General features: G+C 42.2%; 2 protein-coding genes across 2 annotated transcripts; one reads left to right on the plus strand and one right to left on the minus strand.

Moving 5' to 3' along the window:
* Nucleotides 1–273: 273 nt before the first annotated feature.
* c12h14orf119 (chromosome 12 C14orf119 homolog) lies at nucleotides 274–2,579 on the minus strand. The gene is made up of 2 exons (XM_088311356.1): nucleotides 1,793–2,579; nucleotides 274–870 (listed from the first exon to the last, which is right to left on the minus strand). The coding sequence occupies exons 1-2, from the start codon at nucleotides 2,234–2,236 to the stop codon at nucleotides 697–699; spliced, it is 618 nt and encodes a 205-aa protein (XP_088167482.1). The 5' UTR covers nucleotides 2,237–2,579; the 3' UTR covers nucleotides 274–696.
* Nucleotides 2,580–3,369: 790 nt separating this feature from the next.
* On the plus strand, nucleotides 3,370–22,379 carry acin1a (apoptotic chromatin condensation inducer 1a). Its single transcript, XM_088310876.1, has 18 exons — nucleotides 3,370–3,545; nucleotides 7,338–7,403; nucleotides 9,320–9,431; nucleotides 9,510–9,565; nucleotides 9,725–12,664; nucleotides 13,190–13,345; nucleotides 13,491–13,570; nucleotides 16,829–16,886; nucleotides 17,297–17,336; nucleotides 18,247–18,389; nucleotides 18,453–18,596; nucleotides 18,677–18,860; nucleotides 19,446–19,585; nucleotides 20,166–20,273; nucleotides 20,351–20,458; nucleotides 20,544–20,850; nucleotides 20,942–21,042; nucleotides 21,120–22,379. Exons 1-18 carry the CDS (start codon nucleotides 3,408–3,410, stop codon nucleotides 21,438–21,440), a joined length of 5,202 nt encoding a protein of 1,733 aa, XP_088167002.1. The 5' UTR covers nucleotides 3,370–3,407; the 3' UTR covers nucleotides 21,441–22,379.
* The last annotated feature ends 272 nt before the right edge of the window (nucleotides 22,380–22,651 follow it).

Raw genomic sequence — 22,651 nt, forward strand, 5'->3', positions numbered from 1 at the left:
CCTTGCGCAACTGTGATGTCATTTTCTTTTGGCAAAATGGCCGCCCCCTGAGATGGCTAAAAACGGGTGGATTTTGCTGCTTAACTCATATTCCACAAACACAATATTAATCAGAATGCCCTGATTCAACTAGTGTGGCTACATGGTTATTGTTCAGAATTTTGGGGGGTTAACTTCCCCTTTTGGGAACACTCAAAGTTCACATTTATTGCTCCACGACCCACGATACACATCATACATAGTGAAAGCAGGCTGAAACACATAACGCAAAACTCAAGGAACAATAATGTATACTTTTATTTGTGCAAGTTTACAAAAAATGTCCACACCGCAACATAACCCATATATTAATCAGGGTGGGGAAAAAAATAACATTATCACACTGCTATTAGAGCTACAGCTTCAATCATCCAGATTTGTCCATGAAGCACAGTATTAAACACAACGCTAATTTGTTTCAAAGAAAAAAAGGGCGGCAGTGGTTATAATAAATACATTTTTTGTCTGTGCGAAGTTTCCCTGAAGAATTGTTTAAGAAACAGACTTTTTAAAAGTTGGTCACAATGCTCAGGAGTCAACAAAGACGTTACGCCGCACACGTACATGTATTTCCATTTTGGGAGAAGTGACTATTACAGCAATGCACATTCATTTTTGCTTATTGTCCCTGCATGAGTTTTAAGATGCAATGGTGTCTCAGTCTCTGCCCGCTGTACCTGCTACACAGTTGTAGAAGTGGGCAACAAATGTGGGATCCCTCTCTTCCAGAATGTGTAAGAAATGATTGCGCTCTTCTTCTCCCCAAGACTCAAACCATTGAGTCCACAGGCGTAGCTGGCATTCAAATATGTTTGGTAGTCTGTCCTTAACCTTGACAAAGTGAAAAGGGAGAACATGTTAAGGAATAGTTGTGGGTTATTTTGCAACCAGAAGACATTTTCTGTATCCCCCATTAAATTTCAAACCATCCATTCATCCATTATCCAAGCTGCTTCTCCTCACGAGGGTTGAGAGCGGGCAGGAGCCTGTCCCAGCTGTCTCCGGGAGTAGGCAGGGTACAGCCCAGACTAGTTAGCAGCCAATCCCAGATTTCAAACAATCCACATAAGAAATACAAAAACATTTACTTATTGTGTAAATTGGAGTTGTCTTGAGACAAAATGTAACTGTAGCTGGAATAAAAGTGATTCGTGAATATTTTTTTTTCCTATTGTTCCTCACTCTAGATGACCATTTTCCTTACCGCTGGTATCAATACGATACAATAATATACAAATTTATTTATATAGAGCATTTCACAACAGCTGGAGCCGTAACATATACTCTCTAAATGTTAGCACACAAATTGAAAGACAAACGATAGATACCAGAAGAACAGTGGAAAACGGTGTATCCTATGTAAAATATTGCAAAAATGATTTTTCCCCATAAATCTATACTATTTGTCAGTTCACATGTAGTTGAACAAACAATTTTTTTCCCCTCCTGAAAAGTAAGTATATTGAACTTACGTGGGTTCCGCCCGATGCCAGCAATATCAAATGTAGCAGATAAAATTACCTTTAAAATGTTTTTGTCGCATTTTGTTGGTATGTATTGGTGCAACAATTAACAGACAACTAATTGATATATAATTTCACAACTGCTTTCGGTCACAGGACGTATTGGTTTAAGATTTCTATCTTAATGCATTGATGTTTACCTTGGTCACTGGCCTTTTACAACTTTCCCAATTTGTTTGTACTTTAACCAAATTGACATTTCCCGATTGTGTGGCTGGCAATGTAGTTACCTGAAGAGTACTGAGTGAGTCGAGAAGTGTGCACACCTTCCCAGGCACGGCCTTGCCCACCAAGTCCTGCAGAAATCTCTCCCGCTGAGAGGAAGTCCAGCCCTGGAACCAGCTAAGAACGCACCTCTGTTCTTGGAGGCTCACGTAAGAGATGGGCACCGGCTCTCCGACCTGGCCTCCGCTCGGAGACCCGCATGTCAGATTCTCCAGGGTGGGAGGTCCGGCGACACCCACGGGTGCCGAGGGAAAGCCCCCCGTCCCGCCAGAGGAGAGGCCGGGACGATCTTGTGTTGCCATGGTCGGTGACGCCGCAGTCGTCGGGGCTCCTCTGAGCCTGGAGCGGTAAGCACCACACAAGCCGTCTGTGGCCGACATTCTGCGGCTGTCGGTGGAAAATTGCTGCTGATGGTCCGAATTTTGACTGACGTAATTGAACCATGACATCTTTGGGCAGGTTGTTTTGGTTCAACATGAGAAGGCTCGAGCAGCGACTTGTCTGCTTTAAATTAATCCGCAGTGCTGTCCGATGGGGAAATCCTTTGGTTTGTAGAACATAAACTGTACGTTTAACGGCAACCATCAATGGGATGTACCTTTGTGCGCGAACTCATCTATATTATCCACTGATAAAAGCGTTTCGGATAATGAATGAATGGATGGATGAATAGGCTAATTGTCATATTTAAAGAGAAGCCGTCATGACCACTTCTAAGCTACTCTTCGCAGGTTCCGCTTCTTCATTGTATTTAACGGCGGTTTGCAAACTGTAATGGTGCGTTACCGCCACCCATTGATCTGCAATGATTACTGCTTTGTTTTGCGATTGTAAAATGTTCATCTGATGTATGTTAAACAACCAATTTAAAAGTAAATAAACAAAAAGGCGGATTTAATAATTATTTTATTTCATACTAAATTAAAATACATATCGTCGGCTACATAGCATAAGTGCCAAAGTTATTTTTCAATATTTTGGGAAAACAAGAAAACATTTTTTAGAACACATTGGTATTTTTAATTGGATCTTTTCCTTTCGCTCACTTGTTTATTCATTACTTGAAGTTTTTGTTACAATATCAATAAAAATAGTTGCCTCGTCAATCTCATATTATATATTAAACTTCACCGATTCTTTTTCTGTCTATCATTCATCGAGCCTTCCGTGAAATGATCTCAGTCCTGCAGGCTGCTTGACTTTGAAATGTATAATTTATGGTAAACGAAACGGATGGACTGTATTGCATCAACCTAGGAGGACTTTTTAACGCATAAATATTTAAAATTCAAATTAATAATATTAGTAAAGTGATTATACTGGTTAATAATAACTGAGAGGAAATCCAAATGGACGTGAAACTTGCTAAGCGAAAAAATACAATCAGAAGTATCACAGTTGCGCAAAAATTGCGCATTTACGGTCGTTCGCTTAATATAAAAATATCTTATAAACCAAATGTTAAAACATGAAAATTTAAACAAAAAAAATTGTGAAGAAGCAAATCAAAAGGGACAGACGTTTATTTGATATCTGATGGAGGAAGTTGTCAGCGATGACGTCGTCTGTCGGAGGGCGTTGCTCGACGCTCTCGCTGGAATCGGTCCAGAGGAACGGAAAATGGCGGACCTCGAAGACGTAACCCTGGACGGGAGACCGCTCCAGTCTCTTCGCGTAGCAGATTTAAAAGCTGCCCTCGAGGAAAGGGGACTGTCAAAAAGCGGACAAAAGAATGCTCTTGTCAAAAGACTCAAAGGGGTGAGTTCCACTGCGAGTTATGCGGCCACCGTTGCAGCGAGTTCTGGATAACGATGAGACGGGCTGATGCTTTCTCGAGGGCCGACATCCGAGTATCGTTACTGGTGAACAGCGTAGTAGCTGGAGTTTGGCGTTTAATCACTTCCCATCGGTTGCATTTTACTTCTATTTTATCTGTGCGTTTTCTTAAAAGTGCGTTCGGTGTCGTTGAGCATATCAGTCATCGGAAAAAAAGAGCTAAGTCAACTTGAGTGCACATCTCGAAATGTGTGTTGAGGGTGATGTTTCCCTGTTAGCTCATTAGCTATTTTGGCTAGCGTCGTGAGTTTAGCTGTGGCCTCTCTAGATTTCTGCTGTTCACAGGGTCCGTCTGAAACACTCGAGAGTCTGGCTAATAATTCACAGCTATGTTAATTTAGTCGCGTAACAAAATTTAACTCGTAAATAACGACTGTTAAGTTATGATCGAAGTCATCGTTTTGAGTTGTTGCTTCTTGCTATGTACTGACGACTTAAGGTCTGTGAATTCTCAAAATCTGTTTGAGGCCTTTGAGCTGCCGTAGGTCATTGACGAGCTGGTTTGTTTACTTTTCTACTGACCCTCAACCACCCATATCGTACCAATTTTCATTTTCATAAGACGGCAATGCAATTCACCTGACCTCAGCATTGTGCCTAAACATCAAATTGTGGTTGCTGTAACTTTTAAGTCTCTCCTCACTGTAGTTTTTTTTATGTTAGAAGTGTTTTTTAGGCGTTTTAACAATGCAATATCGTCAGATGTGTCATCGACAATAAAACCCAATCCATAAGTAATTTGTTTTTTATTTGAGAATCTCTTTCTAGTGCCAGATGTTGATTTCCTTTTGCAAACACTGCCTTTGTTTGCATTAACTTTCAGCTTAGTCCCTTTTAGTAAGGGGCCGACACAGCAAGTTACTCGCATGATATGTTTGCCTCAGTTTTTACGCAGCATACCCTTGCTGATGCAGCCCTCCCACGACAGTCGCTGGAAATCGCTGAATAGCGTAAATGTTCTTACCGAGGGACCCAGCTTGAATGTTACTGTTCACCGTGACCCAAATTTGATCCCCAATCCACACTGTCTGCAGTCAGGGGCGCTTGCAAAACCAAATGTCAAATGTAGGAACATTTTGGATTCTTGCCCTATGAACAGCACTATCATCAATCCCATATGATGCATTTGTATGAAGCAAGTCACAACACAACTGAACAACCTCAAAGTCCATTTAAAACAACCATCCAACCCAGTTACTGGCAGCAGAAATCATGGCGGGCGATGGAGTTCCATCCGTTTCCCAACCGCCTGTTATTATAACGCTTAGCAGATAGTGTTCGGCTTGGTAAGCACATATGGATTTTTCAAATCTTATTTTATTTTTATATTTTTTTAATCGAGGCAATGAACAGTTTTGTGTGCTTGTGTGTGTGAGTGTTTGTGTGGTCTGCTTCGATTAGCTCAACACAGAGCATTACATTGAAAGTTTCTGCTCCAACACTGGTCTAGAACAGATATGGGCAAAGTACGCCCTATACGGCCTGTGGGGCTTTTCTGACTAGTTACATTTTTTTTTTTTAAAACATTTTTTTTTTAAAAACAAACAAGATATATAAATCATTTAATCTTGTCCCTGCAATGTCCATGTTTCCCCTATAGATGGCACACTGGCAGACGTATATTTTTGGGTGAGAGTGCAGTGTGTCTGGCAAGCCACACCCACTGTCTTTGTGCACGAAAGAAATGGGTTTTGTCTAGCGATAACGTCGTTCAGTCGCAGGCACACATGCTAAATATACATATCCGGGTCTGTAAGTGAGAGAGTTACCCACCGCCACGTCAAATATAATTTATGAAGTCGATTGTAGCAATGGTGAGGCCTCAGAGTTCCTAGTATGTTTTGGTTGAGGGTGAAGGGGACGACTTTTCAGCTGTGTCGTCCATCTCTACCCGGCGCAGACACTGAGAGGTACATCTTACCAAATCGAGTCGACCTGGAACGTGCGGGGTTTTGCCACAGTTGCTAGCTATATATATATATATATATATATATATATATATATATATTAGTGCTGTCATGTGATTATTTTTTTAAACTAATTAATCACCAAAAATTCCATGATCTATTGTGATTATCACATTTTCTAACTACTATTTTTGCGAAGCTTACAACAGATATTTACTTGAATGATATCTTGGAATTTATGCAAAATCACCAAATATGAAGTATATTTAATTCAAAGACTGTTCTAATAGCTTTCTTGGATTCTTGAATACGATCTAAGCGGAGACATCTTTGCAGACATTTATTTTCGAAACATTTCTCAAAACTGCCCACAAGCACCACACTCCAGCAGTGTTGGTTTGCAAGGCCCAGTGCTAACTTAAACACAGTGTTTTGTTCTGAGACTTGCTGAATACAGCTAATATAGCACAATTTTTGCCAAGTATGCAAATTATTTCTTAGGTAAATCAAACTGAGTTAACTGAGTTAAAATATTTAACTGAGTTAAAATTTTTGGGATTAATCACCTTAGTTAATGCTTTAATTTTGACAGCCGTAATATATATATATATTTTACGCAATCTGGTTGACATTATGCCTGTGTGTTTTTTGTTAGTCTTTTTTTTTTTTTTTTAATATCTTGGAAAAAACCCACGGAGCACTGAAGCCGCAAAACGTGAAGCGGGAAGTGAGAAGTGGCAAGGGAACATTGTAGTTGAAAGAAGTTACAAATATACCCAACAACTAGTCGCTGCATGAACATTTTAGCTTGCACATGCCATTTAAAATAACCATGTAAATGTGTTGTTCACCATCAACAAAATCAAATGCACTCAAATAGAGGAATTCCTCATTGTATGGTAATTATGCTTATACGCATAGACCATTATACAAATTGGTGCCGCTTGCATCACTACAAAATAAAATGCACTTTACAATTGCTTGGAAATAAATTTTTATAACACGTCCTACACAGAGATATGTATTGTGTTTAATGTTAGCATTCTGTTAGTGTAAATGTCATTGCTATTGTTCACGTATTGGCTAATTTTATGCTAAAAACCCATGAAGAGTTTCAATACAAAAACAATACCCTAAACTAGAACATGTCTGAGATTCACCAATACACATTTTGAGTTGTTCAACGTGTGTATCATCAAATTTAGAGCTTAAAAAAGATAAAGGTTTACATCATTTCGAGAACAAAAGACATTGGCACTGAATTGGTAGATTGGCCCATATATATATATATATATATGCTTCTCTTCGGCTTAACTGTGACGCGAGCATGCCCTCCTCCTCCGGAGCTTCCATTCTGTTAAACTTAGGGGCCGCTTGGCACCGACCGTGCCCGGGGAAGGTGCTCCTCTTCGGCTTAACTGCCACGCACGCCGGCCGGAGCTCTGGTACGGTCCGAACCGCGCGAAACGTCACCCCAAATCGTGCCCGGGGGAACGTGCTCTTCTTCGTCCACTCTCTTCTTCGGCGCACGCCGGCCGTCTAACCGCTCCAGCGCCCCCTCGTGCCGCTCGGCGAAACTACAATGCCCCCGAATATTTTTTTAGACCCGCGAAGCACTGAACCCGCGAAAGGTGAACCGCGAAGTAGCGGGTTTTCACTGTGTGTGTGTGTGTGTGTGTGTATATATACATGTGTGTGTATATATATATATATATATAATATTGGTTGGCATCCCTGCTTTGTCTTTGTTGCTCGCTACTGTGCAATGCGTCTCAGAATACCTAACGATATCTCTTCTCAATAACAGGCTCTCATGCTGGAGAATCTGCAAAAGACCTCCACTACTCATGTTGGACTGCAACCAAACTCCCAGGCAAGTCTTACAAAGCTACATAGCGTTTGCCGTTTTCAAATCAAAAAATGATTTTTTTTTTGTTTGTGCCTCAAGTTCACGCTTATTTACATGCACACGTTTTCTTCTGGTGTAGTTCTTTCAGTATTTAAATGTTTCATTCAAGATTTCCATTGATTTTTTTTTCTGGGAGGATCTGTGTTTTTCCAAGGCTGTAACAATAGCTTCTTATAAAGAATATATAAGTCGCCATCCCAAGGGATTTTTTTATTTTTTTTTTATCACATTTAGAAGTAAGCAAGCCTCTAGTGTAAATACAAATTTCTGCTAACTGGTGTTAGAAAGCCATCTTTCTGTATTCTTTCACTGTACCAAAACACGTGAGTAAGGGAGTCACTTCTGATGTACTTAAACAAGTGGGAGGGAAAGGTGAATAAAATGTATTAATTTTGTTTGCTATAATAAATTGTTGTTATTAATTTATACTCAATCAAGAGATGAGAGGTAGAGGGGAGGGCTTCAGACCAGGCTGGCGAAGCGCTAGCTTTCAGTGAGGTTTCCGTCTCGCGAAACATTGCAGCGAGTATTTAAAATGCTTGATCTTTTTTGCCTTGCTAGTTAAAAAAAAAATCATCATGTGGGGAAAAAAACATCACCGTACAGGTGTCTTGCGTATTTCATGACGTTTTAGCAGCCGTCGTTTTCAGCAAAACCACTATTTGAATAAATCACTCTTATAATGTTAAACGTTATAAAAACAATTAGTGTAAAAGAAAACTTCTGTCGAGCAACAAAGCAGGAACATGCAGTTTGGCTCCAAAAAGCACTTTTTGTGGTGAGACGCACATTCTCTATCTGTTTGTTAATCTTGCTTGTTTCCCCCCCATTTTAATGCTTGATAGCACTTGTGACAACATACATTGAGCAGCGACATTGCGGCGCCATCCCTCCCTCTCTCGTCTCCATGCATAACCACTCAAACCAAGAATAACCTTTACGTTAGTGTAACGGTTGCATTGAGTGGAAATCGATTAATCATGCCTAAAGAATGAAACACTCACATGCTATGTTTGTAGCAACAGAGCTAACCCAATATAAAGGACGGGAAATAGCGTACGTTAATGAAACTTTCGTCCTTCAAGCTTTGAAAGCCATTGACTGCAGCCTGTCCTCTTGAGTTGACAAGGCTGGAACATGTGGGACTGGACATTTTGAAAAGCTATGGGGGCTGATGATCATTTAGAGAGAGGAAATAAAATACTTACATCTCAGGCAGGCGGCCATCCGCGCATAGATATTCATGAATAGAACATAGATATTGATAGAAAGCCTCACTCTGAGTGACTGTCATATTAAAATAACACATTATATAACACATGGCTTGTATCGTAGCTGCATAACTGATGTTTGTAAAAAAAAAAAAAAAAACTGCGTCAAAATCGCAAAAGAATTAATATATTTAAGAGCAAAGATGCTCAAGAACGCATCCGTCGTGTGAAGCCCGGTAGTGGCAACGTTATAGCATTCAAACCCGAGGTTGCCGGCATTAAATTAGAATCCAGGCAGACTCCTAGCTACAAATTAAGTCTAAAATTTTATCATTAGGAAACGGTGTAAAAATATCAATCTTGAACAACTCTACCTTCCATGCATGTTTTTGGAATGTGGGAGGAAACCGGTGTCCTCAGAGAAAACCCACACAGGGAGAACATGCAAACTTCAAACAGGAAGGCTGGAGCCCAGAGTCAAACCCCTGCCTCTGTACTGTGAGGTGGACATGCTAAGGAGTCAGTCACCATGCCGCCAAGTTTTAAAATACTCAAAATAAAATTTGAGGTGTAGAATGGGGCCCGAGGGATGATATTTCTTCTTCACAAATGTATTTGACGATTGCGCACCCACTTTAAGCCTATTTTCATTAACCTTTTTGCATTTAGATTGGTGAGGAAATGAGCCAGAATAGCTTCATCAAGCAGTATCTGGCTAAGCAGCAGGAGCTCTTGCGGCAGCGTCTGGAGAGAGAGGCTCGGGAAGCGAATGACACTAACGGTAAGTGAAGTTTCAATTTTTCAGTGCAAACATGCTGATGATGATGCCTGTTTTAATTTAATTACTCTTTGTAAACAGAGCAAGAGGAACACACAGACATTAATAACAGCGTTACATGTCCTCCGCAAGCCCAGGTCAGAAATTTTCCCACCCTATATTTGTCAGTTGAATCCGTTTCAAACATTTCTATACTAATTCTTCTCTCAAATGTGATATAACAAAAACACCTTACTGCCATAGCAAATATTGCTTGATGTCACTGCAAAACGTTTCACCCGCCCTTTTCTCATCAGGATGTGACCCCAGCCTCGGCTAACCAGCACAAACCACCTGATCCCTCTGAAGGAGAGATCCGGTTTGCTGCAGTAAATGAAGCAGAGGCTAACAGCAACCAGGAAGCTCACATGTCCGCTCCTCCTCCTCCTTCTGGGTCGATTACAATGCAAGTTTCTGGCAATGAGCACCAACTGGAGAAGAATTCTGCAGCCGCTGACCTCCCAGCTGACAGTGACGATGACGATAGTGAGGATGGCGAGGAGGATGGTGATGATGATGATGACTGGGGCAGTAACATTCGCAGGAGAACTCCAAGACAACCAGCCAGAGGGCCCTCAACTCGGGAGAGGTGTGGAGCATCTCGTCAACCCCCGCAGCCACAGCACATCCCTTCCCTTCTATCTCCTCAACTCCGCCAGCCAACCCCTCCTCCATCCCCACCTCCAGAGTTATCATTCTCTTTGCCTGACACCCCGAAACAAAGCCCCCCTAGTCCAGATGTAGCCCGAGCAAGGCACTCACCCAGTACCTCCAGCTCTGGTTCCTCTAGCAGTGATAGCCGCAGTAGCAGCCCCGAGCCACAGAGGAGTGGACATGTGGAGCGGAAACCTGGCCCATTAACTCTTCTGGCCCGTAAAATGGAATCAGAAGGCGCTTTCTCCGGGGCCGGTTGGCCCAGTGGCAATGGGGAAGGGAGTACGAAAGACAACAATTTACCAATAGCCTCATCGTTTTGTGGCACAGAACATGTTGAGGGTCTCTCATCGGCTACTACTGCAGGCCATGTGCCAGTTTCCATGATAACAGGCATCAACCAGGGCATTGTCGGAACACATTCAGCTCATAGTCATATTCCTGTGAGTGTGCTTAAGACTTCCACAATGGAAGTGAGGGAATCTGAACTAGATTCAGAAAAAAACCTTGAGCTGCAAAGACAAGAAAGGCTAAGAAGTCTTGACCAAGAGCGAGCATTGGAGGAAGAGCGCAAAAGAGCTCTTGAGTGGGAACGCAGGGAAATTGAAGGATTTCAGCACCAGCAGGCCTTAGAGCGAGAAGCTTTGCAGTTAGAAATGAAACTTGCTTCAGAGAGAGAGAGGTTGCAGAGGGAAGAATCTTTGGCCAAGGAGCAGGAAGAGAGAGAGAGAGTGGTCGAGCTGGAGAGGCAAAGGGCGTTAGAGCAAGAACATCTCCAACTGGAAAGAGAGGAGAGGGAAAGGGTAGAGCGAGAAAGGGAGTTAGAAAGAATCCAAGCTTTAGAACGCGAACGAGAGGAAAGAGAAAGGGTTCTTGAGAAAGAAAAATTAGAAAGAGAAAGAGCTTTGGAGGCAGAGAGAAAAGAAAAAGAACGGATTGAGCGAGAAAGGATATTGGAACAGGAACGTTTGGAGCAGAAGAAATTAGAGCTAGAGAGGGAAAAAGCTTTGGAGGCTGAGAGAAAAGAAAAAGAACGGATTGAAAAAGAGAGAGCTTTGGAACAGGAACGGTTGGAAAGGGAAAAATTAGAGCAAGAGCGAATAGAGAAGGAAAAAGCTTTAGAGCAAGAGCGACTAGAGAGGGAGAAAGAGCGGAAGGCGGCATTGGAAAAACAACGGCAAGAAGCATTGGAGAAAGCCAGAAAGGAGAGGGAGGAAGCCTTGAAAGCGCAGAAAGAGCGAGAGAGAGCTTTAGAGCTTGAGCGACAAGAAAAAGCCTTGGAGCTTGAGCGTATAGAAAAACAGAAAGCCTTAGAGCAAGAACGTCTCGAGAAAGAACGTCTTGAAAGACTGCAAGTAGAGAGAGAACGCCTAGAAAAAGAACGACTAGAGCAAGAGCGCCTGGAGAACGAGCGCTTGGAGAGAGCACGTGTAGAGCAAGAGCGCCTGGAGAAAGGACGTCAAGAGAGGGCACGTTTGGAGCAAGAGCGCTTGGAGAAAGAGCGTCTAGAGCGGGCACGTGTGGAGAATGAGCGCCTGGAGAAAGAGCGTCTAGAGAGAGCACGTGTTGAGGAAGAGCGCTTGGAGAAGGAGCGCCTGGAGAAGGAGCGCCTGGAGAGAGCACGTATCGAGCAAGAGCGACTGGCGCAAAGGTTGGAGAGCGATAGAGCAGAGGAACAGGAGAGATTAAAACTTGAAAGGAAGGAACAAGAGAGGGATGCTTCAGATGCAGCTTATAAAAACAGGGTTGAGGACAAAACAGCAATGGAGAGGGAAAGTAAAGAGGAAATTTTAGAGAAGAAAACAGCCAAGGAGTTAGACATTGAACTCCCTCCATCTATATGTGGTAGTGAGCTTGGTCTTACCCCTCCCACTCCTCCCCTTTTCACAGGACCAGATAGAAAAACAGAGGCAGGAGTCCAGGAAGATGCCAAAGCTCCAATGCCACAGAGTGAATCACAAGCAGCAGAATCAAGGTCATCACTGTCATTTCCGCAGCCATCCCTGAAGAAATTCCGTTTCTTAAGAGACCTCCCGATTCCTGCCCAGTCTACCACCTCCATTGTCATCAAGCGGCATCGTACCTTCTCCGATTCACCCCAGCCTCAGGTGTCCCTTTTCTCCTCGCCTGCCCATTTTAGAGAACAGGAGAAAAGTGAAACCTCTGCTGAACAGGAATGCCATATAAGACAGGAGGTTAGTACTAAAACACTGGGTCAGGTGGGGAGCCAGCCTGAGGAAGGGCCTGCTTTTAAGAAAAAAACAAATTCCAAAGAAGGTGTTACGAATCAAGTATTAGAGGACAATGTAAAAGAGGATTCAATCAAGCAAGATGACCCTGCTAGGGAAGCCACCATGAAATTAAAAGATGTGGATAAAGACAAAGTTGCTGCAAGTCCAGTAAATGCTGTACAGAGAAGAGGAAAACGTTCATCCTCTAATGAGTCTGCTTCGTCTGAATCTGAATCTGGGTCTCCAACATCTCGGTCTTCTTCTTCATCCTCCTCTTCTCATGAAAAAATCTCCACTTCAAGAAATAGAATGGTAGGCAATCCAAATGGAAACATTTTTCTTGTCATTTAAACAGCCAGTTTGTAGCATGTTACCTTGGGTTAGGTATTATTTTACAGTTATCAATTTGAGTTCTGTTACGTACAAACTGCAGACATTACACAAACACAATATTGCTAGCCCTTCTTAAAGTAGATGGGTTATGCGCGTTTAAAATAATGAACAACATGGTCTGTTTTGAAATGTTTTCACGGCCCGATCTTTTTTATCTGTGGTCTCCTGGGAGCAGAGCCTGTCGCGTGATCTTGATGAACACAAAGTCATGTTTGTGCTTGAGCAACAGCAGACCCAATTTGCATTTTTAAAAGACACTAGGTTGCAGATTTGGAAAAAATGAAATAGTGGTATCATTACACTGGATTTACCCAGGGAAAATGGGACTTACCGTTTGGATTTTTGGGTCCAGCAAAAATCTTTATAGTAGTCTTAAATGCACGTTCAAAAATGCACAGGTAGGAAATGTTGCCCCTATGTCATTTATCTGCTGCTTGCTTTTAGGAAGGAAAACCTGACCGAAGTGCTTCACTGGAATGTAAAGTGACTGCTGTGGCTAAAGATGCCAATGTAAAAGAAGCTGAAACGGCCTCCCCTTACAAAAGACAAAGGTCTGTCGAGAAGACAAACACAGCAGATGAAGAAGCTCGTCAGGCCAAGGTTAGTGGCTCTAATTCCTAAATTAATTGTAATTTTTTAGTAATATTTTTTCCTCCAATCAATCATTGTACATTTCTAATAGGTGGTTTTACATTTTGTCCCTTCTTTCATATATTAAACATTTTGGTGCACCTGAATATCCCAGAAACCATTCCTTGAAACGCCAACTGGAGATGACATGGGAGGGAAAGACGGCAAAACATTGGAGGAAAAGGATGAACAAAGGTCTGCTTTTATGTCTTGGTAAAGTGGGGTTAGTGTGAAATGTCAAATGTGATGCGCATGAGTATCAATCTCTCGCTATCTCGGTATCCATCTATTTGAGTGTTGGGCACGACAATTCTTTTAAGTGACTGAATCGTTAGAATCAGTTAATTTAACAGAGTTGTTTGAAAGATTTTCTCACCACAGGAGTTATTTAAAAAAAAAAAAAAATCCCCAAGGAGATATGGCTGTTTGCATTCCGGCGAACCGGGCAGTCAGCTTCACCTAAGATGTCACCCACACTTTTATGCTCGCCTTCCTTTTATTGTAATTAGTGCAGTTGATTTCTTATTATTAACAAAAACGTTGCAGCTGTAATGTCTATATATATGTTTACGTCTATACTCAAAATTTACAGTATGCGCTTCTTTTCAGTGGTGTTCATCCACCATTAACTTGGATAAACGGCCGCCGATGAAACGAGTGTTTCACTTAGTGGTAACATTGTCAATCCTTGGCAATTTGTGAACCACTCGCGTTTATTTACTGAAGTGGTAATGTTCTATGGCAGTACACCCACTGACTCGTTCGCGATCAGGAAATGCAGTACATTCACTCACTGATTGGTTCATGTACGCCAATAACATGGTCGTGTATTCAGTAAAGCGTTGGCTGCTGATTTGTCATTTGAGTAGATTCAAGATTGAGTGACAATCCCCGCATTTCCGTTTCCGCTCCAAGCAGACACGTGTGCAGCTGTGCCCAAATAACGGAGAAAACATTCCTTTATACCAAATTTGTATACGTATGTTTGCCAAAAAAAAAGACTGGCCTTTCAGCCGGCCTTGAATGCAGGTGCAAAGTTTGTATGGAGCTGTTCACACTGCAAGCATGATACACCATTTGTGAGACCTTTTGATGTATTTGTTTACATTACACAACCAAACGTCAGAGCTGGGCATTCTGTCCCAGGGGCGGAACGGTTCCGCTCCATCCGGACGCCCATTTTTTGGACAGTGGTGGGAATGACAAATTTAAAAAAAAAAAAAAGGGCTCGATTAATTAAGGGAAAAGGGGATTTCAGTCCGGCCCTCGTGCGTGTGATGTGGTCGCAGGGTGACCAAAAGTTCATCTCAACCTACTCAGCAAAATGGGCAAATGTCAAAAATTGTCTCCCAACGCATCAAAAGCTTCACTACCAACTCTGGGTACTTCTTTGCATTGGGCACGTTCATGAAGAAAAAGAAGAATGAGACGAAGATGAAGAAGAAGAGGGGGATGAAGGAGAAGACCAATAAGGAGGAGGAGGAGGACAGCCGGGTTAACATGGAGACTTTTTTGTCGTTCTGATTGAAATCATTCCGAATGAACGAGAATTTCTGGTCACCTGTTTACATGTGATGTGATCTTTTCTGATTCGCCGCTAACATGCTCCACCCTGTTCACTCAGATCACTTCCAGCCGTGTAATACGCGCAGATCGATGTAAACATCACGTGATTTATCAAGATGGAGTTCGTTCATCTATTTAGCACAGTATTCGCGATTGTTTTAAAACTTTTATTAACGCTGCATCTTGATAAAAACAAGTTGTTGGCAAGCATTGTTTAACCTAAAGCAGCTTTCTTGAAGTGGAAGTAAAAACATACTTGTGTAAATCAAATTAAAGAAAATAATTGGAACGTTAAATGCACATAATACCATGGGGAAAAGTGCTTCTCCATATTGATGGTAAGCAATTCTGACTTGGTTAAACATCTTCCAAGGCGATGAATACAGTGGCATTGCAATCAAAACAACTGAAGTTTAACAAGCTGGTATGCAGGTATGTTGTTGAGGACATGTTGCTGATATCAACACTTGCGTGCAACTCATTCAAACCACCAGTTACAAAAATAGCCATATGAGTCATGCCAAACAGATCCGGTATCGTAGTATGTAGACACTGATTAAGCTCTGAATCATATTTGGTGTTATTTTTATTGATGCACCTAATAAACATAGAATGATATTCATAACAACACATGCCATTTGATTATGCCTAGACTTGGGCTATTCCACAGCAACATTAAAATAATTATATGTATGTACTGCACGTTGTTACTGTGTGTAATTTATTAAGTTTCCATTTCATTCAATAAATGGGTCCTAAATAGACATAAACGCGAATTTGAAGATCTGTTCTGGAGGGCTGCAGATGAGCTCCTGAGCAATTAAAATGTCCTTGAAATTAACACTATAGTTAATCCCCTTGCAACTATTCACTTTCGGGGAGTGGAAACTTTAATACTTTTTTAAAGTCGCATTTCCAATACTGGTTTTGTGTGAAGACTGATTAGCTAATAGAAAATTGTTCAGTTCCCTGCTGAGTTATTTCCCATCAGGCAATAGTCGTGGCTGCCTTGAAACCAACACGTGGGTCCTGATTCATAATAATCTTTTTCTTCCCTTGGCGACATATTATGGCACCTTCGATGCTCTTTTACACGCCGTGTAAGATTTGATCCTTTAAAGATTGAATTCAATGAGCCAAATGTCAGGCGAAGCCGTCGTTCCCGATACGTTATCCCTGGCCGCGAGAGCAGCCGTGAACCCTTTCGGAGAAGAGTAACCTATGGTGGGAGGAAGGTATGACGGAGGGAGAACGAGCTTCTCTTGCTTCGCTTGCTGCGGCACTCTGCTTGTGTGCATCGTTTGACGCCGCACTTGGTCGTGTGTTCGCTGCTAAGTTGGATGTGCCGCTACTACTGCTGTGCTCCCGGAAGGTGACGCCAGCTGGGGGGAGCGTTCAGCTCGATGTGCGTCAGCACTCTGCTACGTTTCGTCTCGGCCCGGGCGGACGCTGGCGGACTGCGGACGCTTTGATAGTGCTTTTCATTTTCACGCTTGCGCGTTATCTTGTCAGCGGTTTTCGGAAGGGTTTTGTCGCCTACGTTTAGTTGATGTGTCTCAGTGCTAGTCCCGTTGAGTCGCATAGTGGGGATCGATCATATTTGTTGTGGTGTTAAATCATGGTCTTACAGGTTAGTCACTTGGTTTGAAATGACATACCGCCGCCCCACCCCGGTGTTTGCACGGTGAACCTGTTGACTATAATAAAAATAAGCTCTAGTCATACAGTTCATTAAGTGACTCAGATTTTAGTTGGAATTTGCTGTAATGCCATACTTATACATTAAAAGCAACAAATATATATGTTTAAATATAATTATACTTAATTACTAACTATGCAATCATGTGTTTTCTCATTGTCTGCTGATGTGAACAAAATGGAATGAAGGAAGGAGATTGAATCTGCTATGGCAGAGTCGGAGATGCTTCTGGAGGCCAGCGAGGAGGTAAAAAAAGCATTGGAATGGTTCTTCCTTGTGTTTTATGCACAATGTCTAACTTAGGATGTGATGACAAAGGGATATAATGTCCAAACCAGAGTTAACCACAAAACACTTAACCTGCAAAAGGATACGCTTGACTCCAAAGGATACCCAATTTTTATTTCAAATGTTCGCTATTGCGCACTCGGTTGTTTGGGTTCTACGAAACTTACCTCTTTTTATGTACATGTAAAGTCTACACATTTTTAATGACTGGCAAGAGCAGTCAGCTAGTAACATCTGTATCTTAAAATTTGGTCATCCGTTTTATTTTACTGTGTTTCTACTTGCTGTTATCTTCTGCTTTTAATCAAACCTATTGTAACCATTGTCTTTATCCATTGTGTTTGATTACTTTTCTTGTTGTGTTTCAGGCACACAAGGCCTTCTCCGCTCGCAAGATCTCTCTTAGCGGTATGCACACCGCCCTTTTAATGTGTTAATTTGTTTTTATTACACACATTAGATCAAGGATTCAATCAGGTGGAGGGGGCACTCGAAGCGTCAATTGTAGGACCTTTGACTTGCTAGGCTTAAACTTAAAAGATTTGACTGAGTTGGACTACTTGGCTTAAGTTATTTTGTTTTTAGTTGAAAATATGCATTTTCAATATAGTGTGCTGTTATTTCCCTCTTAAAGAAAATATTTTTATTTTTTTATTAGCACACCAAGACGCAGATTAGCATTTCTCCCAATGAGTTACAATTGCTTTTTTGACCCTCTGGTTCTCACACCTATATATTGTTTTCTTTGGCCAGAATTTGTGGATATGTATAAATAAATAAATATTATGTTGACAATCTGGCAGACGACAATATACAAGCCAGTAGTCAAGTGCACCTTAAAACCACTTGAGGAATTTATTTTCATTCTTCTGGTTGAAACAAAAGGGAGCAAACTTTGAGCATGTTTGAATATATGATAACCTCAAACATACTAGATTCAATATATGCCCATTAGGTCAACTGTCTTTTAAAGAAACATGCTACATGTAGTTCCGTGCAGGGTGAAATTCTCATACAGGCTGAAGCAAACTGTCGTGTGATGGCTTTGACACCAGATGCAAATTGCACTGGTGTGCATTTTGAAGCGTACCCAACAAGGACAAGTCCCAGAATGGTTGTCTTGCAGCACACTAGAGTTTGTTGGCCCAATCCAAATGAAGAGTTAAATTAAAACAAATGTGTGTTTGTATGAAAGCACCCTTCGTCTGGTTTGTGAATCAAAATGTCTTTGGAAATGGCACATATCTTCTTGAATCAGAAATACAGTCAAATAATTTATGTAATAATTTCCCCTGTCTCTATTTATTATTGATGGCAGGCAATAAGTCCTCTCCAGGCACAGGCAGTACAGATGGTGACCAGGAATGTGGGACTGCAGGTGGTCGCAAGAGGAGGTGGGGGTCCAGCACTGTGGTCACTGCCAAGAAAACTTCCATCAGCATCACCACGGATTCACTCAAGGTATGTGTGACTGACACCCTTCTGTCTTGACTGAAAAACGCTTATAAAATGTTTTGTTCCCAGTCTCTGATCCCCGATGTTCGGTCGGGTGCAGGCCAAGATGCTGTCGTGGACCTCCACCCTGAAGAAGTTGTTCTGTCTGGAGCAGAGGAAGAAGATCAAGAGCCATCTGAGCAGGACCTTCAGAGCCGACGCACTGTCACCCAAGTATGGCATACAGTTACTTGGATGTGTGCCTTTTGTTGCTTCCCTGAATGACGGCATGCTGACCTGATTCCCAAATGTAGGAGGTGCCTTTAGACAGCCAAGAGAATGAACAGAAGCAGACCAAGAGGAGGAGATGTGAGAACGTGGAGGAAAATGACATTCAGCTAGACCACGATAGGCCGGAATCTCATGAAGAGAAACCTGTGGAAGACATAGAAACCCAATCGCTAGCCCAGCCCAGCCAAGATGGTGAAATTAGCACTGGTAACTTTTCTTAAAAAAAAATCTTTCTTTTATTTTTTTTTCTTTCTTGACAAAGAACCTGCGTAAATAAAATAATAAAATAAATAAGACCTTTTCAACATGCCTGAAAAGGGGTCGGAAAAGAAGTATCGTTATTTAACAGCTTCCTTTTTTTCTTAATTGCTAAAATATTTTCTATATAAATTAAGGATAATGCAGACTAAACCGATGTGGTATATTTGTAAATATAATTGGATTCTTGACGAAGAAATGACGTATATGCTCACGTGCACAACTGAGTGGATGAGAACAGAGCATCTGCACAGATTCTGGGAAGCGACTTTACATGTGTGCCTTTTAGTTTTTGAGAAAAGATAATAGAAGCAAATTTATCTTTACATTTTTTGGGGTCATCGCGAAAATTTGGATTGTTCCAAATAAAATTTAAAAAATATTAAAATGCAGGCACACCAAATAATTTATAGGAGAAAAAAATGTTGCGCTAATCAAATTTGAATGCCGACTTCTGAATTGTAATCAAATAATGTGGTGGTGATGCATTTCTCCCAGTACCCTGACTCTTTCCCATCCCTCTCATAATGGCAGCTGGTAACACCCTCATTCGTCGCTCCATCAGTCAGCAAAAATCAGGTGTTTCCATTACCATTGACGACCCCGTACGCACCACCCATCAACTATCTCCTCCACGTGGCAAAGTTTCCAGCATTGTTCACGTCAGCAACCTGGTGAGAAAACAATGCGAACTTCAATGACTCGTGTGTATGTTTTTTGTGTGTATAGTTTGAAAATGTCTATTGATGCATCTTTGCTTCTTTATGGTCAAGAGAATTTATAACTAACATTAAACTGTTCTAATGTAAGTTACTGTGTCCATAACAGTTTTGAGAGAGAGACACCCAGCCATAGTTAGCTCCTCAGAGATATTGATCCAATTTTTTTTGGTCATTGATTTCCCTTTAGGACACACTTAGGATGCACTTGAATGACAATGCTCTGGAAGTGTAAAGAAGCGATGCGTGGCTCGTCAACTTTGACAAATCTATGGCCTTTCATGTGTTGTAGTGTCAGAATGTTGTGGATTTGGCACCGATGTCATTTCAACATGGAAAAAAAAGAAATATTTACATCAATGGTATATTGCTCTCAGATCCATCAGATCGTTTTTTAATGATACTGCGCACCTACCGCTTTTTCAGGATAACAAATGTTTTTGTTTTTGATGTATGTGCGATATGAATGTGTTAGTTTAGGTTGAATAGTGTATGTGTATTGTATGAATGATTGTTCTTCATTATTGTGGTTTAGGTGAGGCCGTTCACTCTCGGGCAACTGAAGGAACTGCTGGGCAGAACTGGCACCCTGGTGGATGACGGCTTCTGGATTGACAAAATCAAATCTCACTGCTACGTCACTGTGAGTTCATTTTAATCGTGTGTGATTTTCACTCAATAGCTGCAACCAGAATAAATTTGGCACCTTGCTCTGTCTAGTACTCGAGTTCAGAAGAGGCGATTGCGACGCGAGAAGCTCTTCATGGAGTCAAGTGGCCTCAGAGTAACCCAAAGGTTCTTAACGTAGACTTCTGCCAGCAGGATGAGGTAAGCCTTCCCGAGCCAAATTTGTCTTTTTGTGTGTTGAACGTATAAAAGTCTGTGTTCGCCTGAACATGTCTCCACTTCGTAGCTGGACTTCCACAAAGGGTTGGTCGCGACAGAGAAACCTGCAACGGAGGAGCACTGGATGTCAACGAACCGTTTTCAAGCAGCGGGCCTGCCTTCCCTCCTTCCCAAGCGAGACCAGTGGGCTGAACGCGAGCGGGAAATGGAGCGCAGAGAGAAGGCGCGCTCAGAACGCGAGTGGGACCGCGACAAGGTCCGGGAGTTTGGAAAACCTGGAAATGACAGAGAGGGGGGTCCTCGGAGATCACGGTCAAGGGAGAAACGGCGCAAAGAGAGGGGAAAAAGCAAAGAGAAGAAGACTGAAAAAAAAGGTAGCGAGCGCAAGCCGACGCCAGGACGTCGCATAGTCACATGAGATGCAAGTAAAACCGTTTGTATTTGTATTGGTGTCTGTTTCTGCAGAGAAAGCTGCTGAGGAACCTCCTGCAAAGCTTCTCGATGATCTATTTCGGAAAACTAAAGCAACCCCTTGCATCTACTGGCTTCCACTTACTGATGAACAGGTACAAAGCGCTCCGTCTCTGCTCACACGTCCTCAATGCAATGCTCGGAGACCCTCATTCATTCATCTTCATTTCAGTTTGTCGAGAGAGAAGCCGCCCGAGCGGAGCGCATGAAGGAGCGTGAGAAACGATTGAAACAGCAGCAGGGGGAGGAGGAGGAGAAAAAAAGGAAAGAAGAGCGCAAGGAGAGAAGCAAAGGTGGAGGTGCTGCAGCTGGAGACCGCAGTGAGGGGGCGAAAGACAAGGACCGAGAGAGAGAGCGGGACAGGGACAGAGGTAAAGAAAGGGACAGGGACACTGACAAACACAGGGATGGCTACCGAAGGCAGGGGGCGAGCGGGGAAGGGGGCAGCAGACGCTCCCGAAGCCGCAGCGACCCACGAGACAGGCGGCGTTAATCAGCTGATGGAATTGTGTCGAGAGACCCGCCCCTCTTCCATTTGCCTTCCATGACATGTACTTTTTTCCAACTGAGACCCAGCAATGGACCAATCCTTGTCATCGCCCTCTCTCTCAGTTCTCACCTCAAAGCACATGTACACGCACACACACACACACACACACACACACAGACATGTTAAAAGGGGACCAGAAAAGTGGCAGTGTTGTATGTGTCACTCCTTGTCAAGGTTTGATGTATATTGTCTTCATGCACTTGCCATCACTGTTTCTTGGACTTTCCTCCATGCAGCATAGCAGTTCGGCATGCTGGGTAATTCCTTATCCTCATCTTCCCCTCCTGACCGAAAGTATTGGTGCCATCATTTGCTCTTTGCCTCCACATTTAACACGCTTGCACTTTGGATGAGGAGGACTTGTTGCTGCATGGAAACCAACAATCTTCTCAGCCGTCCTGCCTCGAGAGACAGAGGAAGAGAAAGCTCGTCTCCTTGCAGAGGTGTGCTGAAATGTGGCCAACGTGTGGCATTCTGTACAGACATCTTTAATCATACCTTTTTAACTGAGGCAGCTTTGGAGTATTTTGATCTTTAGGCAATGCAGTGTTCCTCTCTCCTGCTGTTAGGAGAAGAAAAAAAAATCTACATGGAGACTGGAGGCGACGCTTTTTCTGTCGCACCAGAATCTTTTATTATCTCATCTTATCATGTTCCTTCCCTTCCCTTGGCGTCCTCCGACACTCTCACCATGTTGGGCTTATACAGGCCGTCAAGGGGAGGTTGTACTATTTTGTTTTCTCACCAATGGTTTTAATATTGTTTTTATTTTACCATTTTAGTACAAATGCTTTGTTTTTGTTTTTTAATTTCTTCTTTGATTACGCCTATCAGTGGTGAATGTACAAATAATAAAAAAAAAATTGGTAAACAGTTTGAAAATCTTGGTTTTCTATTTCTTCTTCCCAATTTGAGGTTTTGTGATCCCAAAGGTGACTAAATATTTGGTTTAGTCCAAATGTACCAACTTATGATACTGTTTGCTACATTAAGGGGGGAGGGGGGTTCCATAGGTTACGAAGCTAGTGAACTAATTTGTTCAGTGCCCATGTATTGACGCCATTACTCTTTTAGTGCAAATGTTTATTGTAATTCAAACACCTCTAGTGTTTGAGAGAGAACGTTCTCACTAATAACAGTTTGTAACGTTAGCC

The sequence above is a fragment of the Idiotropiscis lumnitzeri genome, chromosome 12, assembly GCF_059441095.1.
Source record: "Idiotropiscis lumnitzeri isolate Australia: NSW breed Sydney's pygmy pipehorse chromosome 12, RoL_Ilum_1.0, whole genome shotgun sequence".
NCBI classification, from domain to species: domain Eukaryota; kingdom Metazoa; phylum Chordata; class Actinopteri; order Syngnathiformes; family Syngnathidae; genus Idiotropiscis; species Idiotropiscis lumnitzeri.